At 38.9% G+C, this 23516-nt stretch overlaps 1 protein-coding gene and 1 pseudogene across 1 annotated transcript; one reads left to right on the top strand and one right to left on the bottom strand.

Moving 5' to 3' along the window:
• The window catches only part of LOC142635739 ((3S,6E)-nerolidol synthase 1-like), a 58387-nt pseudogene that overhangs the window by 24865 nt on the left and 10006 nt on the right, over nucleotides 1-23516 (bottom strand).
• On the top strand, nucleotides 16526-19635 carry LOC142637089 (MICOS complex subunit MIC60, mitochondrial-like). Its single transcript, XM_075811376.1, has 3 exons — nucleotides 16526-16660; nucleotides 19270-19371; nucleotides 19465-19635. Exons 1-3 carry the CDS (start codon nucleotides 16598-16600, stop codon nucleotides 19633-19635), a joined length of 336 nt encoding a protein of 111 aa, XP_075667491.1. The 5' UTR covers nucleotides 16526-16597.

The following is a 23516-nucleotide window of genomic DNA, read 5'->3' as shown; positions in this document are numbered from 1 at the left end:
TATTTATAATTCTAATTTAGACTATTGTATTTAGAAAAATGCTATTTTTACAATATTTTCATAATATTGTTAATTAAGATTTATTTTGAAAATGTTGTAAATATAACACTTCTATAGATATAGTATATACAAACAAAAAATTTATGGTCTCATTTTGTACTTGCCCCCCTCTTCTAATTAAAGACAAATTTTCTGGCTTCATCACTGAACTCAATAAAGAAATAAATTTCATTTTCTTATTAGTTTTTTGGTAGGGATGTTTTTGTTCAACTTTTAGAATCAAACCCTATTTTATCATTAAAAAAAAAAAAAAAAATTTAACCCTATTTCCCATCCCATCCTCGAAGACTAATACAGACTCACCTGCAGAAACATGATAGCCTTCTTGTCTCAATAATCGAAAACGCAGTGCAACCTCATGAAGAGCATGATCATAACCTTAATGAGCTTTAAAAATAACATACTGCCTTTTTAGGATTGTTTCAATCTCCTCTTGGAAGTGGTCCTTAATGCCAAAGCGCAGGATAGCATCGACCGTGTTCAAGCCTTCCAAAGGATCTTCAACTAAATTGCTAAGTACATTCTTGAATTTCTTTAATTTTTGCATGTATTCAACATAAAAATCATCCTGTAAAAAAAAATATAGCCCTCTTAAATTATGAAAAGTTAGGTCTGGAAAAGCAAGAAAAAGAAACGGTGAAATTGGTAATGCAAAACTTAACAGTGGAAATATGATATTCAGGAACAAAATTGTAGTCTTCTGAAGGAAAATAACTGATGACTTGATCTTGGGCAATACTGATTCCTTGTGCCTTTTGCATACATGTGTAATCAAAGAGGTTAGTTTTCTTTTTCAGTCTTTTGGGCATTTTTGGAACCATTTGGAGGTTTGGAGAATGAAGAGAACGCACAAGGGAAGGCCGTGGAAATTGTGATATGAGTATCCCAATTAGTTTTGTGCTGAGAGAGAGAGAGAGAGAGAGTAATTGATACTTGATACGACGAACTGAGAGACCCTATTTATAGGAAGTTATTAAAATGAAGCCAATGACACCATTTCTTATTTCCCCCAAGAATTACCTTCATATTTTTTGTGGCCTCATATGGAAGAAAATAAGTTATAGCAAGATTTGGAAATTATTGTTTCATATTCTATGACATACACACTCCGTACATTTGATATATATTCACAGTTCCATACAACCTCTTTTAAGAATATTAATATCTAACACATGATGTACATGTGTATATATACCAACAGATTAAGATCAGATAAGAACATAGCCGATTAAGAAAACAATCCCCACTTTTTTTCTTCTTCTCACCAAGGGTGAGCTCTTCCTCTCACCAAGGGTGAGCCTCTTCCTCTCCTTCCCTGTGTAGTGATATTGCAGGGAGGCCGAGACATTGTTTTTTCATTTCACTCTCCTCATTACACATCACCTCCTCCTATTCCCTCATTCTAGCAATGGACTCAAACTTCATTGAACGAATCCAACGCATCACTCTCACACCCGAAGAGGATCAACCTATTAAGATTCAAGCATTACACAGGGAGAAGATTCTTGAAGAATATTCCCTCAGCCTCATTGGAAAGTTCCTGACTGTTAACATGTATAATGTTGTGGGCTTTAAGCCCAACTAGTTTACTTGTATAGCACTCTTATTTGTACTACACTTATATTTACTCGTATTGCACTCATATGCCTCCTATATAAAGGCACTCATGTATATTCTTTCAGTGAGAAATACAACACTATTGAATTCAGTATTTCTAACATGGTATCAGAGCCAGTGTTCTAAACTTTTCTTAGCAGTCTTGTCTTTATTGGTGTAACTTCATTCTCAATATTGCTTCCGCTATCACAACAACTGCCACAACCTTTCGCCGTTGAACCTTCGAGTCTTCTAAACATCGTCCTCAGGTTCCGGACCTGTAGCAGCCGCCGTTGAGGAGTTCGAATACTGCAAAGACCACTGCCTTTTTCAACACCGCCGTGAATATTGCTCCGAAAAATTTTCCGAAGGTACCACAAAGATCGTCTTACTCTAATATACCTTTTCGTGAAAACCTCATAGTCATCGGAGGCTCCACGCGCCCTCACGCGCCGCCCAAAGCTTCTGCACTGAAGATCACGCGTCCACGCGCCGCCGTGCGCCGAATCCCTGCCTCCACGCGCCACCACGCGTTGCCACGCGCCAAACCTGCTCCTGCTGACGTCAGCCCTAGGTGATGTCATCACGCCACATCATCGCTGACGTCATCCTCCAGTGCGCTGCTGACGTCACCGCAACATCATTGTTGACCGTTGACCGTTGACTTTTTTTTTCTGGAGTTGACTTTTTTGCAGTCCAGGTTCTCCTTACTCAGTTTTTTGCGTAGATTTCTTTTTTGCAATCCATTTTTGCATATTTTTCTTCTAAATGAAGCATAAGGACAAGTATTCTTCCTTTTGCAACAATCGTTGCCGACAATCCAGCAAACGTTTTTGCAGTTTTTTGCAATTTTTGCAAACGTTTTGGCCATAATATTGAGACTTTCTTTCAATGCAATAAATCAGCTGTTTCAATTTCTGTTGCCACTATTGCTAACATTGAGAGTGTCCAACCAATGGCTCCCGTCTCTGCACAGTCTAAGTCTTTAGGTCGCACTTTCACCATGACCACAGGTGACCTTAAAAACATCATCGCCAATGTCATTCGTATGGTTGGTAATGCATCTTATTCCTCTTCTCTCTCAGCTTTATCTGGTATGTCTCCTTCCTCTTGGCTTATGGATTCTGCTTGTTGCAATCACATGACACCTCACTCGTCCTTATTTTCTGAACTTAAACTTGCACCACACCCTCTTATTATTCGCACAGCAAATGTTTCCACAATGTCTGGTCATAATATAGGTTCTGTTTCAACCTCTAACCTCTCCGTTTTTGGGGTCTTTAATGTTCCTAACCTTTCTTACAATTTGTTTTCTGTGGGACAATTAGCTGAGTTGGGTTATCGAATTATATTTGATTATTCTGGGTGTATTGTGCAGGATCCAAGGACAGGACAGGAGCTAGGGACCGATCCTAGAGTTGGGCGTATGTTTCCCGTGGACAACCTTCGTCTTCCACTTGTTGCTCCTGTTTCTATTGCCGCAGCTGTTGCAGTTTCTTCTGTTCCTTCTCTTGCTCTTTGGCATGCTCGACTTGGTCATGCATCTTCTTCCAGTGTACAACAATTGGCTTTTAGAGGTTTGTTAGGTTCAATGTCTACAGAAAATTTTGATTGTGTTTCATGTCAGTTAGGAAAACAACCAGCTTTGCCTTTCAATTCTAGTGAATCTATATCCACTGATATCTTTGACCTTATTCATTCTGATGTTTGGGGACCTTTCTTTATCTCTAGTATTGGTGGATCTTGATATTTTGTTGTCTTTGTTGATGATTACTCTCGCTATAGCTGGATCTTTAATATGAAACATCGTTCTGAATTATTGCAAGTGTATTCTAATTTTGCAAAAATGGTTGAAACTCAATTTTCTAAACATATCAAAATTTTTCGATCTGATAATGCTCTTGAGTACACTCAATATGCTTTTCAATCTGTTTTGCATTCCTATGGCATCGTTCATCAACTAACTTGTCCAGGTACCTCTCAGCAAAATGGTAGAGCCGAACGAAAACTTCGTCACATTCTTGACACTGTTCGTACTCTTCTTCTCTCTGCCAAAGTTCCTGCTCCCTTTTGGGGTGAAGATGCTCTTCATGCTGTTCATACTATTAATCGCATTCCCAATCCTGTCATCCAAAATCAAACTCCATATGAGCGCCTTTTTGGGTCACCTCTAGATTATCACCACCTACGCTCATTCGGCTCTGCTTGTTTCGTTCTTCTTCAATCACATGAGCATAACAAACTTGAGCCTAGGTCAAGACTTTGTTGTTTTCTTGGCTATGGCGAAACTCAAAAGGGGTATCGGTGTTATGATTCTATTTCTCATCGTCTTCGTATCTCCCGCAATGTTGTCTTTTAGGAACATCGCCTCTTTGTCGAGCTCACTCACTTCCGTGCTTCTCTATCTTCCTCTTCTGTCTTAGATCTATTTCCAGATGAGACATATATTCCTTCTGTAGCTGCTCCTGACCCTTCTATAGCTGATCCTGATCCTCCTGTAGTTGCTCCTGATTCTCTTATTGACTTCTCTGCCCAACCACCAGAAATCCTTGAACCCTTTCCTAGTTCCCCCTTTAATGAACAGGTGGAAGATGAACAGATCGAAGACGAGCTACCCAACCCTGATCTTGGTTCCCCTGCTCCTGCTCCGCCTGAAGATCATGCATAAGACATTTCACCTCGTCACTCAACTCGGGTAAGGTCCATTCCTGCACATTTACTTGACTATCATTGTTACACTGCCCTTGCTACACTACACAAGCCTCACACCTATCGTGAGGCTTCCACTGACCCTTTATGACAGATTGCAATGAAAGAGGAACTTGATGCATTACCTAAAAACCATAGTTGGGACTTGGTTACTCTCCCCCCTAGGAAATCTGTGGTTGGTTGTAAGTGGATCTACAAGATTAAGACTCGCTCTGATGGGTCCATTGAGCGCTACAAAGCTCGTCTTGTTGCAAAAGGTTTTACACAGGAGTATGGGATTGATTATGAAGAGACCTTTGCTCCGGTTGCTCGTATCTCTTCTGTTCGTGCCCTCTTAGCTGTTACTGTTGCCAGTAAATGGGATCTTTTCCAGATGGATGTCAAAAATACATTCCTTAATGGGGATTTAAGTGAAGAAGTTTATATGCAACCTCCTCCTGGTCTCTCTGTTGAATCAAACAAGGTTTGTCACCTTCGACGTGCACTTTATGGCCTTAAACAAGCTCCACGTGCTTGGTTTGCCAAATTCAGCTCTACCATCTCTCGTTTGGGTTACATGGCCAGTCATTATGATTCTGCCTTATTTCTTCGTTGCACTGACAAATGCACTATTTTACTTCTCTTATATGTGGATGATATGATCATAACTGGTGATGACCTTAGTGGCATTCAAGAACTCAAGGATTTTCTCAGTCAGCAGTTTGAGATGAAAGATCTTGGACATCTCAGCTACTTCTTGGGTCTTGAAATCACTCATTCTACAGATGGACTTTACATTACTCAAGCCAAGTATGCCTCTGAACTCTTTTCTAGAGCTGGACTCACTGATAGCAAGACTATTGACACTTCAGTCAAGCTTAATGCGCATCTGACTCCCTCAGGGGGGAAACCATTTTCTAATCCCTCTCTTTATAGACGCTTAGTTGGCAGCCTAGTTTATCTTACTGTTAGTCATCCAGACATTTCCTATGCTGTTCACCAGGTGAGCTAGTATCTGTTTGCTCCACAATCGACTCACTATGCTGCTGTTCTGCGCATTCTTCGGTACCTAAAGGGCACTCTCTTCCATGGTCTTTTCTACTCTGCTCAGTCTCTACTTGTTCTCCGTGCATTTTCTGATGCCGATTGGGCAGGAGATCCCATTGATCGCAGGTCCACCATTGGTTATTGCTTTCTTCTTGGTTCTTCTCTAATTTCTTGGCGAAGCAAGAAACAAACTCATGTGGCCCGTTCTAGTACTGAAGCAGAATATCGTGCCCTTGCTGATACCACATTTGAGCTTCTTTGGCTACGATAGCTTCTCAAAGACTTAGGTGTGTCTACATCCTCTGCTACTCCTCTTTATTGTGACAACAAGAGTGCCATTTATATTGCTCACAATGATGTCTTCCATGAACGGACTAAACACATCGAGATCGATTGTCATTTTATCCATTATCATCTTGTCCATGGTGCTCTCAAGCTAATCTCAATCTCCTCTATAGATCAACTTGCAGATATTTTCACCAAGTCACATCCTAAGGGACGCCTTCGTACTTTGGTTGACAACCTCAAGTTGGTCTCACATCCACCTTGAGTTTGAGGGGGGCTGTTAACATGTATAATGTTGTGGGCTTTAGTCCCAACTAGTTTACTTGTATAGCACTCTTACTTGTACTACACTCATATTTACTCGTACTGCACTCATATGCCTCCTATATAAAGGCACTCATATATATTCTTTCAGTGAGAAATTCAATACTATTGAATTCAGTATTTCTAACACTGACTACATGCCTTCTAAACATGAAAGCCGCTAAAAATCTTTTACGCTCGGTGTGGAAACTTGGTAGCGATCTGAAGATAATGGACGTGGGTGATGGGCTACTTCAGTTTAAGTTCTCCTTGGAGAGCCAACTACAATGGGTCTAGGATAACGGTCCATGGAGTTTTGATAACCATATCCTGGCCTTACAGAGATAGGAGAAAGGACTGACAGCTAGGACGGTAAGTTTCAGAAGCTTGCCGACATGGGTTCAGGTGTGGGGCCTATCGTTTGGTCTTATCAACGAAGAGGCGGGGTGGGACATCAAACGTGGGATCGGATCGGATAGGTGGTGGAGGTGGAATGCCGAGCACTTGCCTCTGACCAAGCTCACTTCTTGCGTATCCGTGTGGAAGTTTTGCTGGATAAACCGATACGGCGGGGTGGCCAGATCGTAAGTCTGAAAGGCGACCGAGTTAAGGTGGCGTATAGATATGAGCGGCTTGTGGGTCTGTGCTTCCAATGTGGTAGAGTGGGCCACGAAGCAGCTCGGTGCCCCCACCCGTCAGATGAAACCACCGATAGCAGGCCATATGGCGAGTGGCTTTGGGCAGGTACCAAAACCCAGACCAACGGCTCACCTGGGAGAACTAACAGCCCGCCTCGTCGAACTCCTACACCAACTCAGACCAACAACTCACCGGGGAGTACGGACAGCCCGCCTCGTCGAACTCCAACACCACCGCCCCATGCACAGCTTCCGGCAGTCCCACCCTCAACAGGAGTTGACGTGGACCCTACTATTGAAATCTGTGAAGCGGACAAGACAGGTCCTGCTATAGATATTTCACAGCCACAAATCAAGGAAGAAACTTCAACGGACATTGACACCTTAAAGCCCGACCCCACGGAGATGGACCTTACACCAATACAACTCTGCAAACCACCAGAAAACTCACAACAACATGAAAAGGAACTGCAATTTCCGACGGGGAACCTGATAAGCGTGCCCATTTCATATGGGCTGGACAGGGGCGAATTAAATGAGGGTCACGTGACCCTTTTTACTCCTCTTGACACCTCACGTAGTTTTGCATGGGACACAGTACCTAGTGCTGATAGCACTAATATGGCAACTACGACAAAAAAACCTACTCGGACCCAAATTACAAAAATAAGAAAAGTACCACTAGACCCACAGGTTCGGGTAGGGAACAAAAGAGGAGGTCAGGACCACCAGAAGAATGAGGTTGAAACAAACATGGTGAAAACCAAAAGGCACAAGGTTCTGGCAGAAACTGATAAACCATCTCTCTCAACAGCGGCGACTACATCTCAGCCCCGCCGGTCACCATGATTATCATGAGTTGGAACTGTCGGGAGCTTGGGAACCACCGTGCAGTTCAGATACTTACCGACCTGGTAAGAAAAAAAGGACCCACAATTTTGTTTCTAATGGAAACAAAGTTATTAGTGAGTGAGATGCAACCCATAAAGGTAGAACTAGACTTTCCCTCACTGCTGGTGGTGCCTAGTGTAAGGTGAAGTGGTGGGCTTGCATTGCTTTGGAAGAATGAAGTGGTGGTGGATACTCAAACATACTCGCCCAACCACATTGACGTGCATGTTTCTTCCCCCATGCATACACTGTAGAGGATGATAGGTGTGTATGGCCACCTTGAAGAGAGGATGAAAATCGAGACATGGAGATTGCTTAGGCACTTGAGGGCATGGGATTCACTGCCTTGGATGTGCATAGGCGATTTTAATGAAATACTTTGCTCTGAGGAGAGGAATGGTCGAATACCCAGACTGCTTCGACCCATGTAGGAATTTCAGAGCACTTTTTTACACTGTGGGTTCGTGGATTTAGGCTTTCAAGGGTACAGGTCCACTTGGAGAAATGGGTGGCGTGGAGATGCCTTCGTGGAGCAACGGCTTGACCGTGCATGTGCATCAGAGGAATGGAGAGAGCTTTACCCCCAGACCAAGGTTTTTCACACGGCAACAGCTTACTCGGACCACGACCCCATTCTGTTGAACACTGAGCCCACTATTACAAGTCACCACCGTAGAAAAAAAATGCAAAGGTTTGAGGAAAGGTCGGTGGCTCACCCTGAGTGTGTCGATCGGGTTAGGACCTTTTGGGCTCGAGCCCAAACTACTGGGAGCCCTATGTTCCGCTTGTTTGAGAAGATTAAACGGTGTAGGATGGACCTGGTAGAGTGGAGTAGGGGCACTTTCGGTAACACCCGGGACCGTATTAACGCTAAACAGGGAGAGTTAGAGAAGCTGATGTCGGAGGGGTACGAGGAGAATTTGGACAGGATTCATGGAGTTAGAAAAGAGATTAATGAACTAATGCACCATGAAGAAGTGTTCTGGCGTCAATGCTCTCATTCCATTTGGCTTCCGGTTGGTGACAAGAACACCAAGTTTTTCCACCAACGTGCAAGCCAAAGGCAGCGTAAGAATACTATCGAAGGACTGCATGATTCAAGTGGGAGGTGGTGTACAGACACAGGGGAGATAATAGGCATAGCAGAGGAATATTATAAGAGACTGTTCACTGCCTCGGATAACCTCAACATGGAGGATGTGCTGGCCTCTATGGACAGGGTGGTTACTAGTGAAATGGCAAGGAATTTGGTTAGCCCATACACGGAGGAGGAAGTTAGAACTGCCCTCTTCGAAATGAACCCCTCCAAGGCACCCGGCCCGGATGGTATGTCTCCGTACTTCTTCCAAAAATTTTGGCACATTGTGGGGCACGACGTCACTGAGGCGGTATTGTCGGTTTTACACTGGGGAGATATTTGTACAAAATGAACTATACACACATTGTTCTTATCCCCAAAAAGAATAACCCACAGAGCATCACAAAGTATCGTCCCATTAGTTTGGGGAATGTAGTATCAAGGCTGATCTCCAAGGTCCTTACAAACTGAGTAAAGTCCATACTACCATATGTTATCTCCGACTCCCAAAGTGCCTTTGTTCCGGGTAGGTTGATCATGGACAATATTACAGTTGCTTTCAAAATGGTACACAGGATGCGAAATAGAAGACGCGGGAAGGTTGGGCACATGGTAGTCAAGCTTGACATTAGCAAAGCTTATGATCAAGTGGAATGGAAATTCCTTGAGAACATTGTGTTGAGCTTGGGTCTCTCAGGGAAATGGGTGGAACTTGCAATGGTGACAGTGCGTTCTGCCTCATATTCAGTCATCGTTAACGGACAACCGTGTGGCTATATTACTCCATCAAGAGGCATTAAGCAGGGTGACCCATTGTCACCATACCTTTTCTTATTTTACGCCTAAGGGCTCTCATCTTTGCTGCATCAGGCAACTGTAAATCCCCACGTGAAGGGGCTGCTATCTTGCTATGGAGGGGTACGTATATCACACCTTCTCTTTGCCGACAACTACCTGCTTTTTTGTGAAGCCAAGCTTGAAGAGGGACGTCATTTGCTTAACTTGCTCACCCAATATGAAGCCGCTTCTGGACAGGCCATCATTCGTCAAAAAACCACGTTGTTCTTTAGCCAGAACACTAGCTGGGTGGTCCAGGAAGGTATGTAGATTTTGTTCGGAGCACAAATTTTGACAGATTGTGAAAAGTACCTCGAGCTACCCATGGTGGGGGCGGGGGGGGGGGAGATCGAAGGTCAACACGTTCAGAGAGGTTCAGGAGAGGGTCTCTAAACAAGTGATGGGTTGGAAGGAAAAGTACATTTCTTAAGCTGGGAGGGAAGTCCTGATTAAGACGATGGCTCAAGCTATCCCGACGTACGCCATGAGCATTTTCAAGATACCTAGAGCGGTGTGTGATGGAATAAACTCAACTCTGGCTAAAAACTGGTAGGGTCAAACTCGAAACAAGTGAAAGATACACTGGATCAACTGGGGCAGGTTGTGCACTCCAAAGGGCAGACATGGAGTAGGTTTTCACGACATTCATGCATTTAATCTCGCAATGCTGGCTAAGCAGGCATGGTGGTTGACTCAGGAGACTCACTCCTTGTTTTACCGAGTATACAAAGCCAGATACTTCCCCACCTGCTCCTTCATGGAGGCTGAACTGGGAAAAAATCCATCGTTTGTTTGGCGTAGCCTCCTCAGTGCAAGGGACGTGATTTGGGAAGGATCAATTTGGAGAATTGGAGATGGAGGCACAGCTGGCATTAAGAGCCATAGGTGGCTCCCTCACCTCCCGACCTTCGTGATGGCGTGGACACGTCGCTAAAGGTGAGAGATTTTATTAACCCACACACCAAACAGTGTGTGTGGGACCACCCTGGCGTTGTATCTGTATGGTTTTTGTTCTTTCCTTTCTTAATGATATATTTCTACCTTTTCTGTCAAAGGTTAAGATTAAAATTTTTTTTTTCTTTAAAATTCTCAATCTCAACCATTAAAAGTTATTGCATGATCTCAATCTGTAAACTAACATTGTACAAGAGTTAATGTTTTGCATCGTTACAAGAGTTTCAACATTAATAATCAATTGATAACTTTATTTTTCCTACTTTTGTATGAAAGTATTTGAAATGTATCTTTTAAAATGGTTCGGTTAATAAGTTCACGTAATACATATGTTAATGAGCTATTTTAGAAAAATTATGATACTACTTGTAAAAAAAAAAGCTATAAAAAATTAGTTTTTTATTTTACTTTATTTTCATTTTTTTTCATAACAACTTTCTTCAAATGGTTCACTAAGAAATGCCTTTAGGGCATTCATTAACAAAATCACTTTAAAAAGATGAAAAATGATATGATTGTTAGATCACTCGTATTAGTTCTTTTATAATAGAAATATGACCATGTTTTAGCTAACAGAGTCTCAAATTCACCCATATCAGATCATGCAAAGTTGTGTAAAAATATACAGTTACTACTAGGTAAATTTACACTTACACTATTTATTTTACATTTATTTATTTTTATTCTTTCTTTGTGTGTCCCATAGATGAAGGAAGAGAGTAGATGGTGGTTATTGTGTATGAAGAAAGAGAAATAATTAAAAAATTAAGAAAGATTGATATTTTAATCAAATGTAATATAAAATAAATAATCTAACGTGGATTATTTGGAAAAGTGAGTTTGTAAAATTAAAAAAAAAAAAAAATTCTGAAATATGTAAAAAAATATAGGCGAAAATACACTTTTGGTCCCTACATTTTGGGTCAATTCCCATTTTGGTCCCAAAATTGATTTTGTTACTAAAGTCATCCCTAAAAAAAGAAAATCGCTTTTAAAATGGTCCTTGCCGTCAGTCAACCAACAGAAAAATCCTACGTGGCTAACGGAATGCCCAGCTTGATGACCTGGCGCTGACGTGGCCATTAAAATATTATTAAAAAAGATTATTTGGCATTTTTTAAATGCCACGTCAGCATTTTAATTTTTTTTAAAATCCATGTCAGAAAATTTAAAATAAATTAAAAAACAAACCTTAAATCTAATTAAAAAACAAACATTTAATTTCTTAATTTTAATTCAAACTGAAAATACAAATTTGATTTAAATTGAAATTGTCCTCTCACTCTCTTAATTTTAATTTGATTTAAACAAACCTTAAATCTTAATCTCTCTACCCATTGTTCTCTCACTCTCTGTCTCTTTTATTTCTCTTTGATCTGCTCCATATCCAGACACCCATGGCCAAAGACACCAAGCTCCAAACCCAGAAACCCATGGCCAAAGACCCCAAGCTCTACCTCTCACAATTTCTTTTTAATTTCTCTTAGATTTCAACAATTTCTTTTCATTAGCCCATTTTGAACCCGTGATCTGGGTTTAGAGAGAGAGAGAACCCATGATTTGGGTTTAGAGCAGGGAGATGAGGAGATAATGAGATGGAGGCTGGCGGTGGTTTGGAGTAGATCCAAAGGAAGGAGGTCGGTAGTGGTTTAGAGCAGATCAAGGGGAAGAAGGCCAGTGGTGGTCTGGAGCAGATCAGGCCCGATCCCAGCCATTGCTCCAAATCCAGTCCATGTGCGAGTCCGAACAAGAATGTCACAGAGAAACATCAACCGGAGAAATCAATCGCTGCCAACTCCGATTCCAGCAACCGAAAATCAGCGACCGCAATGCAAGAATCGGATGCGATTTACCGCCATTTCTATAGTCTCCGAGATCTAAAGCTTGGCCCTAATTTTTCACACAGAAAGATTATGAAGATTTTTTTTGCTCGCTCAGTTAGAGAGAGAGAGAGAGAGAGAGAGAGAGAGAGAGAGAGAGAGAGAGAAGAGAGCTTTTGATAGGCGGGTTGTTTGGGTGATTTGGATTGTGGATCTTGGACGATGATGCCGTCAGCTCCACTGCAACACTACGATGATTTGGGTTGTGTTTCTATTTTGTTGTTCTTGGGATTGAACATTCTGGGTTTGTTGTTCTTGTGTGTTCATGATCAAGATGAATTTGGAATAGGAATTTGATAATTTGAATGTGAAATTTATGAGTTTATGGGTTTGCTGGAGATTGGTTGGTTTGTTGGATTTATTTCTTATTTTCCTAGCATTGATGGAGATTAGATTTGGTTGCTGGGTTTGTTTCTTGGATTTGGGAAGAACCTGAAGAAAAAATTGTTATGTTCTTATGAAATGATAATGAAAAGTAAAAAAATTAAATTAAATTAGATTTAAGGCTTTTAAAAAAAATTAATTTATTTTTGTTTAAATTTTCTGACGTGGATTTAAAAAAATTAAAATGTTGGCGTGGCATTTAAAAAATGCCAAATAATCTTTTTTAATAATATTTTAATGGCCATGTCAGCGCCAGGTCAGCAAGCTGGGCATTTCGTTAGCCACGTAGGATTTTTCTATTGGTTGACTGATGGCAAGGACCATTTTAAAAGTGATTTTCTTTTTTTAGGGATGACTTTAGTAACAAAATCAACTTTGGAACCAAAATGAGAATTGACCCAAAATGTAGGGACTAAAAGTGTATTTTTGCCAAAAATATACACAAGATGTTATAATGCTCTTAGTTACACATCCTTGTTCGAGTTCATATGATTGTACTGCATCTTCTGTCCTATCTCCGACATCTCCTTTAAATTATTGCATCCTTGTTGTCCATGTGATTGTACTTACTTTTTTTGTGAGATAAATGTTGGACTTACCTTAATGGATGCAAACTCAAACTAGATATTTTAAGTTTTTATTTTATTTTATTTTATTTTTTTTTATGAAAAGCTTATGATAACTTATTACAAGTATTTTTTATGAGTTTTTATATTGGAAAAAACTGGGCTATAACTTGATTAAATATTTTTTTTAGTGGATGTGAATTTTGAAAAATTTATTATTGGATTACGCTTTTTTATTTCCTTATATTTTCCATACTTGTAAAGTTTTTAGAAATTAAAGCTTAGAAGTTATATCATTAGTTAAATGTTTAAATTTTAAATTTTTGTAGTATAAAATTATGCATAAAAAATAAGTTTATGGATAAAGCAGTAAAGAACATTTAATTGATATGAATTTTGACATGCATTAGAGCATAAATAATATTCAATCTAATGATTAGATTTTTAAAATATATAATTGTAAGTTAATTTTTCTAGTAAGAGTTGTAGCCAAACTTTGTCTTTTTAATTTAGGAAAGTCTTATCATTAATTTTAATATATATAGTTTAACCTAAAAAAAACCTTTCTAAATGAATATTTCCTAACTTTTACTAATTTGATTATTTTGGAGGAAAAAGGTTCTATATCACAGAAAAGCAAGTTGATTATTTTTGGTGTTACTTTTTAGGAGAGGTCTCAAAGTGGGGTGTGAAATCATTTTACACGGTCTGTCGGGTTTTTTGCATGTGGACATTAATGGCTAACAAAGAAGCAACGTGTCGAAGGGAAAGAACTAAGAAGGGTTGAGACTAACATCTTCAAAACGGCACTAGACGACATGGATAAAGTTGATATATACCACAAGTTCCATTGCAAAAGCCTCGTGGATAATAACTATATTTGCAAATTAAAACGATTATCAATCCTTACTAAGACATGTTTCTTCATCTTTTTTTTTCCAAACATATACTATTTACCAATAAGGTGGGCTAATCACTACAAAACACGCGGGTCTTAGGCCGCGTTTTTTTCAGCCGCATTTGCAAAAATGCGGCCTAAGACCCTGCTTGAGCCGCGTTTCAGTGAAACGCAGCTACAGCACCAGACCCTCAGCCGCGTGCGTTAAACGCAGCCCAGGATCAGGTCTGTGGCCGCGTTTATTGGTGTTCTAGCTGCGTTTTTTTGAGTTGGGCTTAAGCCACGTTTTAAAAAAACGGGGCTACAGCTCTACTATAAATTGAAAAAAAAAAAAAAAAAAACCCCAAAGCCACCAAATGTCAAATGCCAAAAAAGAAAAACTCTGTGTCTCTTCCCTTCGAACCCTAAGCGACTCCCACTAACACTCACCACCGATCCTACACACCGGCGCCGACAAAGCCCAGTCGTCCATCGCTCCCACGCCTCCCACCACCACCACCTCGTAAGTCTCCCTTCTCTCTCTCTAGATCTCGATTTTTTTTTTCTCGAGAAACAATTAGATTTCTATGTATTTGTTTTTTGGGTTTAGGGTTTTGATTTTGTGTTTAGGGTTTCGATTTAGGTTTAGGTTTTCGATTTTAGGTTTAGGGTTTCGATTTATTGTTTTTTAGATTTGACAGAAACAGGGTAAGAAAAAAAAAACTAACGATGTCTCTTTCTCTCCCTCTTTCGCATTTGGCTTTTGTCGCTGGTCTTGGATTTCTAAGGGGGGGGGGGGTGCTTGTTGTTGGGAGTGGGCCACGGTGTTTGTTCTAAGTTTGGGTTTCATGGGTTAATTTTTCGTTTAAGTTTAAGACTAGATGTTTATACTACATGAATAAGCATCTTCCTTTTCTATATATCTGTTTTTCAAAAAAAATTTCTACCGAATTTTCTAGGGTTCTTCTTTGACTCCTTTTGAAAAATAGATGGGTTTGTTCCTTTTTCTATGCAAAAATTATAATCTCGGGTTTTATGTTGTCTGCCCCCATCCCTTCTCTTCAACGGTGTATTCTGAAGGTACTCACTGATTCGAATTTGAATTAAAACCTGACTGTTTATTCTCTTTCTTTGGATGCTTTGGTCTCTGATTATAATCTTTGTTTTACATGTTTTAATAACATTAGGAAACTTGCCCTTAATTAACGTTTTATGCTTTCAAATCTGAAAGTTTAGTGAACAATTATTGAAAGCTTAGTTATTTGGGTTACGTTAGGTTTTGATTTTTTTTTTAGTTTCTCTCAAAATTTGTCTTTCTCAATTTAATTTACAATAAGCCTATTAAATTATATTTGCTTTTGTTATGTTTTATAGATTGCTACAATTGAATTTTTTTTTATTTTTTTTGGGTTTTCACTGTAAAGAAACAGAATGCTTATTAGGTTTCAGGTTCATTAAAACACTGATTTCAAGTTTCTCAATATAAAAAAACTAATCTGTTCAGAATTCTAATGTGACTATTTTTATTCAGTATTTTCGGTAATGGGTTTGTGTTGAATTTATCTCTTTTGAATTTAGATCATTCGATTTCTTTTTCAGCTGAGATGATGTGGAATCTTTCTATAATCTATAACCTCTAATTTCATCAAAGCAGAAGTAGAGTTAAAGGTATTAATTTCTTTTCCTAATATTCTCTTCAATTATGGTTTGTTGTTAGTTTAGGAATTTTGACTCATAACTCTTTTCCTCCCTATAAGTGGAAACACCCACCAAATGAGATCCTACATGAGTTTTAATGGTTAGTAATCCTTTAAAATCATTTCGCTTTAATTGTCAAGTTTTGTTTTCCCTCTTACCTGTTCTATTATTTGTAAGGGGGATTGAAATTATTGGATTTTGAAATCTGAAATTATAATGTTCTTTATAAAAAAAATTTTGGATGAAGTATAGTTTGTCTTCTTTTCTTGGTTTGGATGGAATTAGATTTTTGTAGTCTAAAGTTTAAAGATAACCTGGAATTTTTTTTTTCGTGGTGTGGAATTACAGACTTTTTTAGGCAAAGTACATATATTTATGGAAGTTAGCACAATCTCCAGTTACGGCTATAACTCCTACGTTGTTGGCAGTAAACTTTGGACTATTTTCAATTGACAAGTATACGTATTGATTGTGATTTTCATGTTGCAGAATGATTAATAGATTTGAAAAAAAGAAAAAAGAAAAAGATGAGTGGGAGCCACTGAGAGGAGGAAAAAATCTTTAAAATTGCTTCAAATATTGCTGCATTTGGATTTAGCCCTTTAGATTTTTTTTTCTTTTTTAAATGTTTGATGCAATTATTTCCCACCCCCATATTTATGATGCTTTGATATTGATTATTTTTTCCTGTTATCTGTTATTAATTTTTCAATATGCCTAGATAGCAAAGAGTAGATGAGAGAATCAAAAGCGTGTCCAACAAAAGTTACTAGAAGATCTAGGAAGCAAAAAACTCATTCCAAAGCAAAGAGTAGATGAGAGAATCAAAAGCGTGTACAACAAATGGCACAGATACACTATTGCAATTGAATCACAAGGTAATTTATCTGTTTGTCCTATCATTAACATGAATGGTAGTAGATTTCATTTCTCCTACTATTAACTACTTATCAAAAAAAAAAAATTCTCCTATTATTAAGCACAAATACTTCTTAATGCTTTTGATTGTTATCTTTTTGTAACCTCACTGGGACTTGCTTCAATAACTCTATTAATTATTGCTAAAGAGCATAAGTTGCAGTCCTTCTAATATAGTACAATAAGCTGATTGCAAAATTTTTTGATAGCACTTTTATTTGGTTAGTAATGTGTGGCTGTCTAATTTATTTTAAAATATTTTTTTATTGATTTTTGCATTGTTATATGCTAATGTCTAGTCTAAGAAATTATAAATGATTTCATCAAGTCAAGCTTGAAATGCATAACATCTTTTGTTTCCAAAAGATGAAAGCTGTGAGGTTGGGCCTGCTTTAAATATATATATATATATATATATATATATATATATATATATGTCCAGCTAATCAGTGATGATGTTCTTTATTCATTTCTTCATTTGATAGGAGGGTCTTTGATTATGAGGCTATTGCATCTGTTAATGTCATATTCTATGTTTGCTAGTAAGTTTTCCATTTCTTCTCCCCCGCCCCCCCCCCCCCCAATACTCTCTGCAAAACCTTGTTACTTTCCACTCCACCCCCCCCCCCCTTTTTCTAGGTCAATCTTAACTCAATACCTCCTCTCTCTCTCTCTCTCACACACACACACACACACACACACACACACACGTCTGATGTGAACAGTGTGAGTTTTCAATTTTGCATTTGATGGCTAATTTAGCATAGATGTTCATATTATCATATTCTGTTGCTGGATTGGTTGCTATTGTTGCATTAGGCTTCGGTTTTAAGCATTAGTGCTAACACACCTGTTTATTTGGCCATCAATGGTCTAGTTGAAAATCTTGGTTCTAAAATGTGCTATCATAGCATAAGTTTCAACATCTTGGTGTTTGAAATAATGAATAAGAGGAATGTTATTGTTGAATATGATGAGAAGATTACATTTTTTATATAACTTATCTTTCCTATACATTGAACCTTTTTTTTTTTTTGGTTGTTTTAAGCAGTCTTGACAATTTAATTGCCAATTTCCTGTCTATTGTAGATGTCAATTTTTTAAAATATAAATTAACTTTCCAATTGATTAAACTTTTTTATTTATTCATTTAAAAAAAATTGTTTTAAGCAGTCTGGAAAAATTTATTTGCCAATTTCCTGTCTATTGTAGAAGTTTCACTAACTTTAGAAGTGAATTATAAAGAATGCAATTTTTTTTAATTAATTCTATAAATAAAGAAGTAAATATTTTTAAATTAATGAAAAAAAATGAGAGCTCTGAACATTCTTTTTGTTTAAAGTCCTGTGAACTCCTTTCTCTCCAAACAGTCCACATCAAAAGAAGGAATTGCGCTCCACAGCTAACCAGCCCTTCTGAAATAGTAGCCATCCCTTGATGTCCCCCACCACCGTATTCTGTTATGGTCACATAGTTGCCAAAGGCGTTGGTTTGTTGTTGGACAATGATGACTTTGTTAGCCTCCTTGTTAGTACTCACAAAAGTCTTGGAATCAGCCTGTGTGAGTTCCAACCAGGTCTCAAGGAGCCACTTCACACTGTTTTGTCCCATGAATACCAATCTAAGGAAGTATTTGCCCCTCATGTATTCTTAACATAGAGATGTTAAACCCCCTCTTAGGGGAGGGCCTTTTCGGAATTGTGTTCTGTAGCCTGTGCAATACTTAGGGGAGGGTCTTAACGTAAACATCTGCAACCGGTGAGGGAAGTCTGGGGAAGGTGCTGGTGATTCCTTACAGCGGAGGAATACTTTTTGACTCTCTGAAAACTTTTCGCCTCTCGTTATCAGCAAGTTTCCTCATGACTACTTTGTTGCTGGACTTCTAGATAGAGCCCAAACATGTTTTTTCTCTCGCAAGAAAAAGAAATATTGGTGAGTAAGAGAAGGGAAAGCAACAATAGAAAACAAAATTGGCAGGGGAGGGAATTGAAGGTCCAAAAAAGAATTTAAGGTGGAAACTGGAGAAGGGTCTTCTTCTTCATTGGCTGCAAGCCTGCTGCTAAATTGTATGCCAAATTTCTTGTTAGTTATCCACTCTCATGTGCAGTTTTTGGAGATTATGATTTAGTTAATGCTCCATTGGTTCAGATTTTCTGTTTACTGCTTCCTTAACTAAAACATGTGGCATATAGGATGAGGTGACTAGCTGTTTGAGTAATTTTCTTAGATTCTTGTAAATAGATATCATTTAATTGATCTTGTTGCAAATGTTTGAATTCTTGGGAACCATTTAATGTAACTAATGGATAGCGATGGATGTTGTTGAATACTTAAGAAGAAGTTTTTGGTAGAAGTGATTCATGTTGATCTGTGTATGCATAGATGCATAACACATTAAAAGTTTTTTAGTAAAAGTGATTCATGTTGATCTGTGTAAAGTGTAGATGCTCAACCCGGCTATTGTTCCTACTGTTCTCACGATCATAAAAAAGTTTTTAAGTCATACTAATTCCAAATATTTTTACCAATATCCTTTTGTAATTTCTCTATGATCTTATGATTCTCGCAGTTTGATGCCTTGAAAGGGACATTACGGCACTTCAGCCTGATCCCACCAGGTGGTGGTGGCATCCTTGCACATTCTTTAGCACATATTGCATCCTGGTTAAAGGTATGCAGATAAGAGGCCTACTCTACCCTTAAATACACACATAACTCACTCATTTTAAAGTTAATTGACTTTGGCTTTTGGCTTTTTGTTTAGGTTAAGGAAGTTGATCAGTCTGGTGATGGGATTGAATCTGTCATCAATAGAGTTGAGGGCTATTTAGCAGAAGGAAAACTTGCCAAAGCAGTAGCTGCTCTTGAAGAAGGTGTTAGAGGAATCCAATCTGCAGAAATAGTTGGTGATTGGCTAAGGCAAGTAAGGGGCTGAAGCCGCGTTTTTAAAACGTGGCCACAGTTGTGGGATAAAGCCGCGTTTTTAAAAACGCGGCTTAAGCTCACAACTATGGCCGCGTTTTGAACGTGGCTAATCTTCCTTCCAGGTAATCAACTTTTGTCCTATAGCCACGGCTATAAAAACGTGGCCATTTGTCCCGGCCTATAGCCACGGCTATAAAAACGTGGCCATAGACCCCTGTAGGCTATAGTTACGCATTTTAGGCCATGGGTAAAAACGCGGCCTAAAAAAACGCGGCTATAGACCAAATCGTCCTATAGCCACGTTTTTCTAACCTATAGCCACGTTTTCAAAACGCAGCTATAGAACCTTTTTTTTGTAGTGAATAATGGCTCCAATTCATGTCCACCTTGATAGGAACATATCCCACGAGATATGGACCACTTTATATTAGACTTCTCTCTTGCACTAACTTCAAATACTAGGGTTCTTCAAATCCACATGCAATTTCAAAGCATTAGGTATGGGGATCTCTTTGTCACTGATCAATTCATGCACAAAATGAAAGCCTTGTCTAATGAAATGACGTGAGCTAGTCGCCCTTTATCTCTTAAAGACTTCGATATCGAATCATCATTTCACGACCTTGTTTTAACACTTGTTGCTATTCGGCCTAACCATGGTCGTGGACGTGGGCGTAAGTAATATTTATGGATGAGGTTGTGGATTGAATAGAGGCTCTTACCCTTTTGATACCTGCAACACTAATGCCACCATTAATGGTGATCAGTTTTAACAATTCTAAATCTGTGTTTGTGTCAATCATACTGTAGCAATCTGCTATGCAATGATTTTTAGTGTTGGATAAATTCTATGACAAATGTTTCATTGCAACAGTCTTCATAGAAGATTTGATGAGTTGGGATTGGCTCCAAAGTGTTTTTCTTGATTGGGTTTTTACTTTGTGAACAATTCCTTGTATCACTAGTACATGTGAAGTTATTTTGTGGTTGTCATTTGTTGATTTACCCATATTGGACGTGAAATTTATTAATTATCTATCCGAACACAATTTCAAATCCTTAATTGATAGTAAACTGACTTAGGGGTCTAAACAGTGTTTACTTTGGTATCTGAGTATAGGCTCACTTTTATAGTGTTAGAAATATTGAATTCAATAGTATTGTATTTTTCACTGAAAGAATATACATGAGTGCCTTTATATAGGAGGCATATGAGTGCAGTACAAGTAAATATGAGTGTAGTACAAGTAAGAGTGTTATACAAGCAAGAGTGTTATACAAGTAAACTAGTTGGGCCTAAAGCCCACAACATTATACATGTTAACAGCCCCCCTCAAACTCAAGGTGGATGTGAGACCAACTTAAGGTTGTTAACTAAAGTACGAAGGCGTCCCGTAGGATGTGACTTGGTGAAGATATCTGCAAGTTGATCTATAGAGGAGACTGATATTAGCTGGAGAGCACCATGGACAAGATAATAACGGATAAAATGACAATCGATCTCGATGTGTTTAGTCCGTTCATGGAAGATATCATTGTGAGCAATATGAATGGCACTCTTGTTGTCACAATAAAGAGGAGTAGCAGAGGATGTAGACACACCTAAGTTTTTGAGAAGCCATCGTAGCCAAAAAAGCTCAGATGTGGTATCAGCAAGGGCACGATATTCTGCTTCAGTATTGGAACGGGCCACATGAGTTTGTTTCTTGCTTCGCCAAGAAATCAGAGAAGAACAAAGAAGAAAGCAATAACCAGTGGTGGACCTGCGATCAGTGAGATCTCCTGCCCAATCAACATCAAAAAATGTCAGAAAACAAGAGAAGACTGAGCAGAGTAGAAAAGACCATGGAAGAGAGTGCCCTTTAGGTACCGAAGAATGCGCAGAACAGCAGCATAGTGAGTCGATCGTGGAGCAGACAGATATTGGCTCACCTGGTGAACAACATAGGAAATGTCTGGACGAGTAACAGTAAGATAAACTAGGCTGCCAACTAAGCGTCTGTAAAGAGACTGGGAATGCAATTAATAGCATGAACAGCATGAAGAGCAGCTTCGCCCCAAAAAGGAGCAAGAACTTTGGTAGAGAGAAGAAGAGCACGAACAGTGTCAAGAATATGACGAAGTTTTCGTTCGGCTCTACCATTTTGCTGAAAGGTACCTGGACAAGTTAGTTGATGAACAGTGCCATAGGAATGCAAAACAGCTTGGAAAACATATTGAGTGTACTCAAGAGCATTATCAGATCGAAAAATTTTGATACGTTTTGAAAATTGAGTTTCAACCATTTTTGCAAAATTAGAATATACTTACAATAATTCAGAACGATGTTTCATAATAAAAATCTAGCTATAGCGAGAGTAATCATCAACAAAGACAACAAAATATCGAGATCCACCAATACTAGAGACAGAGGAAGGTCCCCAAACATCAGAATGAATAAGGTCAAAGATATCAGTGGATATTGATTCACTAGTATTGAAAGGCAAAGCTGGTTGTTTTCCTAATTGACATGAAACACAATCAAAATTTTCTGTAGACACTGAACCTAACAAACCTCTAGAAGCCAATTGTTGTACACGAGAAGAAGATGTGTGACCAAGACGAGCATGCCAAAGTGCAAAGGAAGGAATAGAAGAAATTGCAGCTGCTGCGACAATAGAAACATGAGCAATAAGTGGAAGACGAAGGTTGTCCACGGAAAACATACACCCAACTCTGGGACCGGTCCCTAGCTCCTGTCCCGTCCTTTGATCCTGCACAATACACCCAGAATAATCAAATATAATTTGATAACCCAACTCAGCTAATTGCCCCACAGAAAACAAATTGTAAGAAAGGTCAGGAACATTAAAGACCCTAGAAATTGAGAGGTTGGAGGTTGAAACGGAACCTATATTATGACCAGACATTGTGGAACCATTTGCTGTACGAATAGTAAGAGGGTGTGGTGCAGGTTTAAGTTCAGAAATAAGGACGAGTGAGGTGTCATGTGATTACAACAAGCAGAATCCATAAGCCAAGAGGAAGGAGACATACCGGATAAAACTGAGAGAGAAGAGGAATAAGATGCATTACCAACCATACGAATGACATTGACGATGATGTTTTTAAGGTCATCTGTGGACATGGTGAAAGTGCGACCTGAATACTTAGACTGTGCAGAGACGGGAGCCATTGGTTGGACACACTCAATGTTAGCAATAGTGGTAGCAGAAATTGAAACAGCTGATTTATTGCGCTGATAGCAAGTCTCAATATTATGACCAAAGCGTTTGCAAAAATTATAAAAACGTTTGCTGGATTGTCAGCGACGATTGTTGCAAAAGGAAGAAGACCTGTACTTATTCTTCATTTAGAAGAAAAATATGCAAAAATGAAATCTACGCGAAAAACTGTGTAAGGAGCACCTGGACTGCAAATAAAAGTTAACCCTTGAGAAAAGTTAACGGTCAAAGTCAACCTTCAAGTCAAAGTCAACGCGGGTCAACGCAGGTCAACGTCAGTTAACGCGAGTCAACGATGACGTGGCGGGTGACTCCTTAACGATGACTGCTACAGGTCTGAAACCCAAGGATGATGTTTGGAAGACGTCGAAGGTTCAACGGCAAAAGGCTGCAGCAGTTGTTGTGATGGCGGAAGCGATGTTGAGAATAGAGTAACACCAATAAAAGTCAGAGTAGTGGCTCTGATACCATGTTAGAAATATTAAATTCAATAGTATTGTATTTCTCACTGAAAGAATATACATGAATGCCTTTATATAGGAGGCATATGAGTGCAGTACAAGTAAATATGAGTGTAGTACAAGTAAGAGTGCTATACAAGTAAACTAGTTGGGCCTAAAGCCCACAACATTATACATGTTAACATATAGGATTTAGTCCTTTCGTG

This window comes from Castanea sativa, chromosome 5 (genome assembly GCF_040712315.1).
Source record: "Castanea sativa cultivar Marrone di Chiusa Pesio chromosome 5, ASM4071231v1".
Taxonomy (NCBI): Eukaryota; Viridiplantae; Streptophyta; class Magnoliopsida; order Fagales; family Fagaceae; genus Castanea; species Castanea sativa.
This window is presented reverse-complemented; position numbering and strand designations above follow the sequence as displayed.

Coding starts and splice junctions, on each gene's coding strand:
- LOC142637089 (XM_075811376.1), top strand. CDS start 16,598: ATGAGAGAATCAAAAGCGTGTACAACAAATGGCACAGATACACTATTG. Junction 16,661..19,269: donor TATTGCAATTGAATCACAAG/GTAATTTATCTG, acceptor TGATTCTCGCAG/TTTGATGCCTTGAAAGGGAC. Junction 19,372..19,464: donor ATATTGCATCCTGGTTAAAG/GTATGCAGATAA, acceptor CTTTTTGTTTAG/GTTAAGGAAGTTGATCAGTC.